An 11,243-nucleotide genomic window follows, 5' to 3' on the forward strand; every position below is an offset into this window, starting at 1 on the left:
AAGTAGGGGGCGCTAGTGGTGCATTACTTTGAAAGATCATACTTTAGAGAGGTTCTGTCTGATGTCATCTCAAAAGTGAGACCCGTTTGTTGGAAATATAGGATTTGTTTTTCTTCATTGGATATAAGGAAGCATCACACATCATTTGATGCAATTGACCACTTGGCTGTAAATGATATCCTTTTGAACCTGTGTGCACATGAGATGTTTCAGATGTGATTTATCCAAGGATGTTGAACCTAGCAACAGCTCTGTAAATTTGAAGTTGTTGCGGATCTTGTTTTTGGCACTTGATTTTGGCGTGTGTGGATGCTCTGACTTGTGATTTGGATAGTTTCTTGATTGTAGCAGGGTTTGCCACTGTAGACCCTCAGTCTAGTGACAAAATAGGATAGTTGCAGAAGAGGTCATGCACCAGAGAGCCGAGCGAGAGCTGGTTTGAGTAAAGGAGCTGTTGTATACCTCATTTATAACTCGAAACTGAGTAAAAACTTGCTTTAATCTACTTCAAAAGATGAAATAAATAATAATAAAAAAAAGATCTGTCCTACAACAGAAGCCTGCAGATGTCTGTTTAAAGTTTGGAGTGGGGAACCGGATGATACCCAGAAGGCTGCACAAGCTCATGCATATAGGAAGCCCATCCCACTTATTTATATTTTACTTTTATAGAAATGTAAGTTCTCATTTATAGCTCCTTATTCATTTTATACCAAAGCTTTTTTTATGATTTGACAATCGTCGTCTTATGAACCCCTCCAACAACTATTGTGAACATTTTTGCAGGGTGTACGCTGTTCTTTCTGGGTTTGCGGTCTACTTGTTCCTCACCTTCTCAGTGGTAACCAAAGACTTTCAAAGTGATTGTATTGACTAAATTCTCTCTCTCCTAGTGCCCTGCCTCAACCATTAGCTCGGGGTTTGAGATCATCGGTTATGCATGTGGCTGAGTGGGCGGGGTTTAGTAGAAAGAGGAAGAAAAACAGCTCTGCCGGCTTCTGGGAAGGACTTAAAGTAACCCCTCATGGGCTGGGTGATGTTTTTTTAATATATGCGCTGAAGGATGTCCTGGGCTCACTGCAACCTGCTCAGGATAAACTGTCCTCTGGAGTTCCACTCTGTGGCTGCAGCAAGGCAAAACTGTTTCTATGATTGTCTACAGAAAACATGCAACGTCTCTCCATAGTCGTCTTTTAGGTGCCGTTGTCCCGTGGTTTTGCTGTTCTGTCGATGTCTTTATCTAGCTTTGCTGTTTCCACTACCATGATTTCAATTGGTTTGATCAGCTGTGCAACTATGCATCGTTGTCCTCCATCCTGCAAGGGCGGCGTCTGTGTGACACGGTCCTTTTCAGATGGATTTTTGATCGTTTTATTGCAAGTGGAGGGTCGAAAGCAACTATAAGCTCTATCCCAAAGCAAAAATATCCAAATATGAAATGTTTTACAAATGCAGATACCAAAGATTGCTCTGTTATTTTTCCTCTTCCTTCCCAAACCCTTCAGCTTGTGTATTAAGAAACAGAACCCAGCTCTGACAGTAGTCCTAACCTCAGTAATTCCAAAGCTTAGATGTATATTTTGGTATTTTTCTGAGATGCTTATGGGGAAAAAAAGTTTGTCGTTTTTAATTTTCTTGTTCGTTGGATCTGTTGCTCTTTTTCTGTCACAGCATGGAATTTAACTGCAAAACTGTCTTACTGTAGGTTAAAGAAATAGTATTTTTGTATGTTTTTGGATGTGTCTGTGTATGTGATATCAGTTTCACTGCCCAACTTATCATTGTTTTTAAAACAAAAAGACAGAAAAAAGGTTAAGTAAAAAAAAAAAAGACTGTACATAATACTTTAGTCATTGATTTCAAAAGAAATCTCTCTATACTCTCATTTCCATATTTCCTACGGCTAAAGCTCAAGGAATGTTCCATTTTTCATCCTGTCTCATACTGTAGATTGTACTTCTATACCTCCCTTCAGAACGCTGTAACTCACTGTTGTAATAGTGATGATTGGTTGGGTTCTGAGTATCACTACAGACTCTAGTGCCACTCGTGGCCTGCTATCAAGCGAACATACACCCAAGACTGAACGCTAAATGGCTACATCACTGTAGCTTAGAACTGAATGATTGTGTAGAATATAAGTATGTGAATCAGGATACATGGTAGATTTGATGCATTTGTCTGCTGTATTTTGTTTGTTTTTTATATATATATAAAGATAATCTTTTACTGTAACTGTACAGGTCTCTTTTGTTGTAAACATCATTAAACCATTTTCCAAGTGTTTTAATATTCTAACATGTCTTGGGTCTTTTTAATATTTGGCATATTTTAAATCATCATGATGAACTTTCAAAGTTAATATCAATTTTATTTCATTTTTAGCCTTAAGTTTTACAGTAATCAGTCAAATGGACTATTTTACACATGCAAAATATGCAGAACAGCACTGTCTCCTACCGCTCCAGACAGAGGTCTAGCTCTTAAATTGCTTTGTAAAATTTGTCTAAAATGATCTGTTCCCGCCTTGCATGAGAGAGTTCACCCAAAAATGAAAATGATCCCATAATTTACTCAAACCCTTACTCAATAATCCTCCATCCTAAGTGTATATGACATTCTTCTTTCAGATGAATACAATTGGAGTATATAAAAAAAAATGTCCTGGCTAATCCAAGCATTATAATGGCAGCCTAAAATTTGAAGCCCAAAAAAGTGCATCCATCCATTATAAAAGTAATCCATATGGCTCCGGGGGGTTAATAAAGGCCTTCTGAAGCTAATGGATGGGTTTGTGTAAGAAAAATATCCATATTTAAAACTTCATCAATTAAAATGCCTAGCTTCCGGCAGACCGGCTTTCGTATTCAACGCAAAAAGTGTAATGCCTCTCGCAGTTCAAAATGCTTACGCTATGTCCGATGTCACCGTCACGTCAGTTTTTTTTTTTTTTTTTTGCAGGTTGAATACAGAAAGTGGTCTGTCGGAAGCTAGATATTTTACTTGGTTTATAACGTGTTAAATATGGATATTTTTCTTACAAAAACCCATCGATTCGCGTCAGAAATCGTTTATTAAAGGGATAGTTCACCCAAAAATGAAAATTCTGTCATTTACTCTCCCTCATGATGTTCCAAACTTGTAAGAGTTTCTTTCTTCTGCTGAACACAAAGGAAGATATTTGGAAGAATGTTTGTAACCAAGAAGATAGAGCAACCATTGCCTACCACAGTATTTTTTTCCCCCTACTATGGTAGTTATTGGTTGCTCTATCTGCTTTGTTACAAACATTCTTCCAAATATCTTCCTTTGTGTTCAGCAGAACAAAGAAATGTATACAGATTTGGAACATCATGAGGGTGAGTAAATTATGACAGAATTTTAATTTTTGGGTGAACTATCCCTTTAACCCCCCAGAGCCGTGTGGATTACTTTTAAAATGGATGTATGCACTTATAATGCTTGGAAGAGCCATGTGGAAATTTTCATTTTTGGGTGAACTTTCCCTTTAACATACAAGAGCCTCTTGTCTATTGCAACCAAAAATTGCATCTTTAATATATATATACACACATACATACATACATGCATACATCAAACACACACTAATGTTCAAAATGTTGGGGTCGTAACGATTATTAAAAAAAGTTTTTGAAAAGTCTTAAAGCTTGTTTAATTATTTGATTAAAAATGCATTAAATCTAATATAAAAGTAATATTCTGAAACTTTAATTTTAAAATGACTCTTTTCTATTTTAATAATCTTTTAAAATGTAATTTATTCCTGTGTGGGAAAAGCTGAAGTACTGGGTACTTGTCTTCAGTGTCACATGATCCTTCAGAAATCATACTAATATTCTGATTTGGTGCACAGAAAACTTAATGATGAAAACAGTTGTGGTGTTGAAAAATTTATCCTTTGTAACATTATAAATGTCTTTTACTGTCACTTTTTAATCAATTTGAAAGTGAAAGTGACATGTGAAGGCCAAGTATGTAACCAATACTCTGACTTTGTCCTCTGCATTTAACCCATCCAAGTTAGTTATTTAACCCATCCACCCACTGCAAAGGATGGACACACACCCGGAGCAGTGGGCAGTCATTTTTAATTTGGGGGTTAGGTGCTTTGCTCAAGGGCACCTCAGTCATTTCCTGCCAGTATTGAGAATCAAAACCACAACCTTTGGGTTATCAGTCTGACTCTCTTACCATTACGCCATGAGTACATAATGCATTCATGCTGATTATAGTATTAATTTCTTTAAAAAATTAAAATCTTACTGACCCCAAACTTTTGAACGGGATAAGCAAGACACAAAAATGCATCCACAATACAGAATTGATCTGTCAGTTGGAAGATATAAAAGTTGCTCCTGATATAAAAGTTTGTGTCTATTAATTGGGTGATGTGGGAAAAGTTTCCATCTCCACAGCCTCGGCTGCTTCCCTTTTTCTCCCTGGTCGAGCCTTTAAAGGAATAAACCAAGAACATGAACTGATGAATTTTAGCGTTTCATAAAACAGCAGTCAGTTAAAAAACCTACCAAGCAATGCAATGTTGTGATTACCTAGAACACTGACAACAGACACTTAAGTAAACAGAGAGAGTACAATAGGGAAGAGAAACTAGCTAAAAATATGCTAGTGTGTATAAATTTGGTACAGATATATATATATATATATATATATATATATATATATATATATATATATATATATATATATATATATATATATATATATATATGTCATTGCAGTATATATCAAACCAAGTGTTTAAAATGAATTGGTACATTACCTCGTCAGATTTTTTCTTGGCTTTGCGAGGCTGCAGAAAGTAGAAATGGAAAATTAATACTTATGCCTATTTGCCAACTGAGCGTAGTTAGGATGATATGCCTCATTATTGGATGAGGCTCACACCAATAATACTCTTAATACACAACCCATACTCTTTTCTGATATTCGTGGGGCTTGTACTTACTTTGTTTCCTTTAGGTCTTATTTCCTGGTATTCATCATTTCTCGGTCCTCTCAATTCCTAGAAAATACATCAACCACCATTGAGGGACGATCAAAAATGTAAGTGCGAAACTATAAACAACCACAGGAGGGCAGCGGGGATGAAAGCTGTCGCATTAACCATGTGTAAGAAATTTTTTATCTGGTTAATTTTATCTGTTTTCAGATCTGATCCACATCCTTTCTGACGAATAAGTGGTTCTTACCTGATAATGTGTCTCTGGCTCTCGTCTTCTAATCTGAAATATGTTGATATTGGGTAGATGTAGTTAGGCATCTAAAAACAACTTTTTTTTTTCTTTAAAAACGGTAATTTCACGTTTATATAATGCACTATAGATTACAAACAGGGTTGGAGATCATTACACGAAGTAAAGTTTGTGTAGGCTACAACATGCTATATTTTCCATGCGGCTAATTTAAATATGCTTAAAATATATAAAGACATAAAATAATCTCACCGGTCTATCCAGTTGCTGATAATCGGAACTCATCTGAGGCAGATCCAAGTCCTAAGAAATACGCACATTTTGTATAAAGTCATTATTCGGGTCATTCCTAATAAATATGATTATGTTGTAATTTAAGTAGATATTTGAATATAGGGTTAAACCATACTTTCAGAAACTCTGGCCATCTCCTACTCTTAAAGTTAATGTTTAGCGTGTGTGTGTGTGTGCACGCGCGTGTAATGAAAGCGCGGGCAAAAGAAAAACCTTAAAGGTTCACCCAAAAATGAAAATTCTGTCATCATTTACTCATCCTCATGTTGTCCCAAATCTGTATGAATTTCTTTCTTTTGCTGAACAAAAAAAAAGAGAGAGAAGATATTTTGGAAAAATGTGGGCAACCAAACCGTTGATGAAACACAATGGGGGCTGTTTGGTTACACATATTCTTCAAAGGATCTTCTTTTTTTTAAAGGCAGGGGGCCTAAATGTAGGCCTACTGCATATATTTGTTTTTACATTTAAGTATTTATGTTTACTCCCCGCCCCCCCAACCATTTCATTAACCACAAATTTTAGATAAGTTAGTTAGGCTCATGTTTTCAGTTGGCGGAAAAAAGACTCTTGCGAACAGATATCACATTCTCCTGATTGCTACCATAGCAAACGGCCAATTCTTTTCAGTTAGGATCAAAATAACTCGACAAAACATTAACACTGCTATTATTTATCACTTAATTGTGTCTTTACATATTAAAAATGCATACGTTCTTTAAAATAGGCTAGCTGACTGATTTAGGTGTGCCAAAAAGACCATTTATGTTGCTTGAGATGAAACTCAACAGATAGCGAAAGTAACACTTATTGTTTAAACGTTTTTGATTATAGAAAGGTAAAGGGTAACTTAATGTTAATACATTTTTATTTTCAGAATTTCATAGCAACAATGCACATCACAAACATAGCAACACCCGTCCAAACAAAACAATACAAAATATTTGACGTTTGAACATGAACTTCTATCTGGGAGATACGTATTAATGACAACTCACTGTATAGACAGGCTCATTGGGGTTACGGGCCGGGGTTTCAGACTCTGGAGGAACAGGCTCTTCCTTTGTAAACTAAGCCATACAAGACAGAACACAGGATAGTGGTTAACCGTGAGGTACATTTCTTCACTTGGAACAAACAGTGCATTTTAGAGCTCAACTTACCTTCTCTCGGAAGTAGAGAGCAGTAAAAATGATAGAATACAGCAGGAGAAAAACATCTAAAATATAGCAATTTGTTGGGTCGCTCATAGAGGCCTCTGTGAATAGAACAAACTATGTTAAAAGACTTTCACAAAGCAAGTACACAACTAAAACATAGCGCTTAGACTTTGGTGGCTCTTCTTTTTTATCGATGTTTTGAAATGTTTGTCTCCTTTCCCCGCATAGTTGGTTTTGTAATGTTAGAAAAAGAAAGAATAAAATAATGGGAAAATGAGAAAAACAGTCAATTTATGAGAAGCACCAGAGCCTAAACCGCCAGATGATACAGAGAGAAAATTGTATATATTTAGATTACATTAAGAGGTTAATTTAATTTTGAGGCAATTAATCATTTCCCTATCCCAAGGCTTTCATATGGTTCTGGAGTCACTGATTAATATACAAAGACTTTCTCTCATGTTAATTCTTGCAAAACATATTTAAATGCGGGTTTAATTCGGGGCATCCCAATAGCGGCAGATAAATGATCTGCTAGAAAATGTCTAACACTTAAACTCATCGATTATCAGATTGGATGAATAGAACGCAAACTGGCTTTACAACTTTACAGACAAACGACTGAGACCAGTTAAAACTTCTTGAAATTATTAGAGGAATCGATCAAAGCTGAATGTCTAATGGTGTCTTAACAGCGCACACATGTTAGGGAACATTTAATCAGATAATACGCCTCAATATGCCATATTCTCTTATAAACAAGCCAAAATAAATGTTTGTCTAAATGTCTTGACTGGGCACAAAACAAGTATAAATACCTTTTCTAATAAAACATGGTGTGGTTTGAAATAACTTAAATGTGTATATGGAAATTTAACTGCACCGGTTTGCCTTAACTACACAAGACAAATAGGGCAAAGAGCAAAAATTCAACTAAACAGACACAGCTGGAGATACAATTTAATTATTGAAATGTACACACGCAATATATCTTGCATTCATTGTTATCCCTCTTAAACCTTCGGGGAAAAAAACGTATACGCATTTACGTATATTGCATTGCAATCTATTCATTTAGCAAGGTTTTATGGATAAACTTCAATATCAAACTTGACGTTTAACTTTAATCAATTACTTTTAACTGTAATCAATTCTTAAAGATGTTAAGACATACCTGCACTAATAATCGTATCATTAGGACAAATAAAAATGAATAACTGTGTAATGCAAGCAGGACTCTCCTATAACAAATAAACATTGGTCTAGTGAACCCACCACGCCACTATACTTTTGAAATATATAAATGATGTTTCGGATGCGTAGATAATGATTAGATAAATGCATTAAAAGAAAGTAACTAAAACATGCACTATATATTAGGCTATATATTGTCAACATCGTATTATGTGCATGTACTGTGATCTCAAACTGCTTGTATGGTAGCCTACTGAAATATGGTCCAGTAATATTTTAGACAATTCTTGCATATTTAAGAGTCTAATTCCTCACTCTCCTCCGTCATTTATTTCTTCATTAAGATCATTGAGTGGTTCACAAAACAGTCCTTTATGAAAAAAACCTGCACTCATGCCTTCCTGTTAGAGGCAACAGGGGCCCAAGCTCCTCTACCTGTCTCGCTGTGATCTCTGTGTAAATGTGTGTGTGTAATCTAGTTTGGTGGTTTTTCTGCATGGGTAGTTAAGTGCAAGAACGAGCACAAAACAGTGAAGACCCTGTTGCATCACTGCAGATCAAATAGGTTTTTATGGGGGCCGGTGGACGAAGGTTAGCAAACTGACCACACACATTTCACATGCCTTAGTGGCACAAACTATAATTTTTCTGCAAGTTCATTGCATGCAGAAACAAGGACTTAGTAATAATCAATATAAAGTAATAGGTCTCGACATATCAAATAAAATCTTTATACAGTTAATGCATTCCTCATCATAAGCTGTGTTTTAGTTGCTTCATTTTCATATTAAAGAATGACAGACACAATGATAGATTTCAAATTTAAAATCGGTAGTGAAAAAGATTCTAGGCTTTATAATTATAAGACCCTATTTATGATGAATTAAGAAAATTAGCAATAGTTTAATAAATTAGGCTGAACTGACTGTTAAGAGAGGATTATTATATACAACAGATTCATTGGTTTTGCAGCTCTTTCCAAATGACAGAAATATCTAGTAGATGTGGATATGAATTTGGGCTAAAACGGATGTACATTCAAAACTTTTATGTGAAGGGTTATGGCGTCTATGTTATCTATTTTCTCTCCGTTGCCTCAAACTTGTAAGCAGATTTCTGATTTTTTTACTCCTTTTATAAAACTTTCATTCCATATTTAAAAATAATTATTCAAATTGCCTAATTATACATAATTGGCTTGTGCATGTTTTGTTGCTGTATTTGTTTTAGTATAACTTTTAAAATAAAAACTACACATATAATAATAATAACAACAATAAATAACGAATGAAAATATTTTAATTATTATTATAGTTAATTGCTAATTATTATTTATTTAAAATTAAATATGGGAAATAATAAGCATCCTATACTTGGTGTTTCTAAGCGATCGTTGATGTTGTAGACTTTTGAAAAGCCGCCGTAACTGATATTTCAATTTCAAAAGTTTCGCAAAAAGAGAGTGTAGTGTTTTGAGTTGCTTTTGTTGGATCCAGTTTTTTTTATGTCAGGAAACAGCATTTAAACATGAAGACGACAGTTACAAACCATCATAGCACTACTGGAAAGCCTTCATCTTTTTAGACATTATGTTGCAAACACAAGAGTTGCTTAAAACTTGTTAGATGTCATGCTACAAGTCTTGGTGGTTGTACATGGAAACTAAAATGGCCGCATGAAGAGGTGTTTGACCCCAATCTTTCTTTACAGGAGAAAATGCGCGCACACACACAAAACTTTATAAAAAAGATCTAATATTCAATTTCTAAACACTTACTCCAGACAATGACCAGTACATATTTCACAACCACTGAGACCCATATAGTAAACCATCAAAACTCTGCGCTTGAATGTTCTAGATATATGACACCCTGTGCAACAAATATGTAAAGAGCAAGAGAAATTTTACCTGCAGAGGACAAATGTGTGGCCAAGAACAACAGAGTGCTTGTCCAGCTCATTTCCATAACATTCCCTGAAACTATATTTCTGTGGATGCCGTTCCTTCCTGTTGCTTGGCCTGTAAGTGATGTGCAGCAGTTTTTAGCCTTTCTGTTTTGATTGCTTCTGCTGTCAACTTTTACCTAACAGGAAGCGGCCCTAGCCCTGGGTGAATGAAAACCACTGTCTCCACCAAAGAGTCTCTTCTCTCATCTCAAAAAAAGTCTCACCGGCATTTCCTGTATATTTTTAGACCCTCACGCAAACAGTTTTGTGTCTTTCACCAGTATTGCAGGTTACTCCACACTCCACAGCCACTGTCTGTTGAATTTGTTGTTTCCATTTTAACACTGTAGGGCTGTTAACAAATTTGAATAAAACTTTTTCCCTAGAGGAAATTAATTTGTTCAAACAGCCAAGGAAAGACATAACCAGGCAACATTTTTAGAACAGAGATCATAAACTTTCACCTGTAATTCATATAAAAATAAATATTTTTACTATCAAAAATACATAGCAAGTTACAATTGACATGGTAGTTTATGCGTGTTGTGCCCCCTGCTGTTTTGCATTTGCTATTGGTGTGGTTTTGTATGCTGGTTTCAATCACTAGCCCAAGACTAGTTCAAATTAGAATATTTTTTAGAAAGGGTCAACTATATAATGATGGCAGATTTTAACCTACACGTTGAAATGCTTTCTCATTTCATAAATGTCAGATCAAGCAATTTGTCACATGCATTTTAAACGTATTCTATTGTTTTTTTTTATTTATTAATTACAATTAACATGTTGCATATTACTTTAGTTTTTTGCTGGGGGTTTTTTTATCCTGTATTTATGTTTTACTGTTAAAGTCAGATTCCATCGTGACAATATACTTCATATATAGAGTGACATACCGGGCCGGACTGGGACACAATTTCAGGCCGGGAAATCCTACACCCATCCAGGCCATATATGCACCCAAATAAAATGTAGAAATTTGATTCCCTATTTTTGCCCTAAATAAATAAAGGCTTTATCTTGAAGGGTACCCTCACTTCCCTTTTCCTTTTCTTAATTTTCCCTAATATCTCTCTGTCTCTCCCTTCCACCAGGATCATCAGCCTCATACACTAAGTAAAGAGAAGTACTTGTGTAATTGTAAATTTAAACTAAATCATTAATATATATTAATATACAGGTGCTGGTCATATAATTAGAATATCATCAAAAAGTTGATTTATTTCACTAATTCCATTCAAAAAGTGAAACTTGTATATTATATTCATTCATTACACACAGACTGATATATTTCAAATGTTTATTTATTTTAATTTTGATGATTATAACTGACAACTAAGGAAAACCCCAAAATCAGTATCTCAGAAAATTAGAATATTGTGAAAAGGTTCGATATTGAAGGCACCTGGTGCCA

General features: G+C 35.1%; 1 protein-coding gene across 1 annotated transcript; it reads right to left on the reverse strand.

Annotated features, from left to right (window-relative positions):
• Positions 1 to 2,353: 2,353 nt before the first annotated feature.
• On the reverse strand, positions 2,354 to 10,146 carry cd247l (CD247 antigen like). Its single transcript, XM_079820779.1, has 8 exons — positions 9,792 to 10,146; positions 6,692 to 6,786; positions 6,527 to 6,598; positions 5,487 to 5,537; positions 5,232 to 5,264; positions 4,988 to 5,044; positions 4,802 to 4,831; positions 2,354 to 4,470 (listed from the first exon to the last, which is right to left on the reverse strand). Exons 1-8 carry the CDS (start codon positions 9,847 to 9,849, stop codon positions 4,399 to 4,401), a joined length of 468 nt encoding a protein of 155 aa, XP_079676905.1. The 5' UTR covers positions 9,850 to 10,146; the 3' UTR covers positions 2,354 to 4,398.
• Positions 10,147 to 11,243: the final 1,097 nt, after the last annotated feature.

Source organism: Gobio gobio (genome assembly GCF_949357685.1).
Source record: "Gobio gobio genome assembly, chromosome: 7".
Lineage (NCBI taxonomy): Eukaryota > Metazoa > Chordata > Actinopteri > Cypriniformes > Gobionidae > Gobio > Gobio gobio.

What these genes read in the sequence shown, in the direction of transcription:
- cd247l (XM_079820779.1), bottom strand. Translation starts at nt 9,849, where the DNA reads ATGGAAATGAGCTGGACAAGCACTCTGTTGTTCTTGGCCACACATTTG. An exon ending in CTCTCTACTTCCGAGAGAAG is followed by an intron (nt 6,599 to 6,691) that starts GTAAGTTGAGCT and finishes TGTATGGCTTAG; the next exon opens with TTTACAAAGGAAGAGCCTGT. An exon ending in AGCCAGAGACACATTATCAG is followed by an intron (nt 5,045 to 5,231) that starts GTAAGAACCACT and finishes TGTATTTTCTAG; the next exon opens with GAATTGAGAGGACCGAGAAA.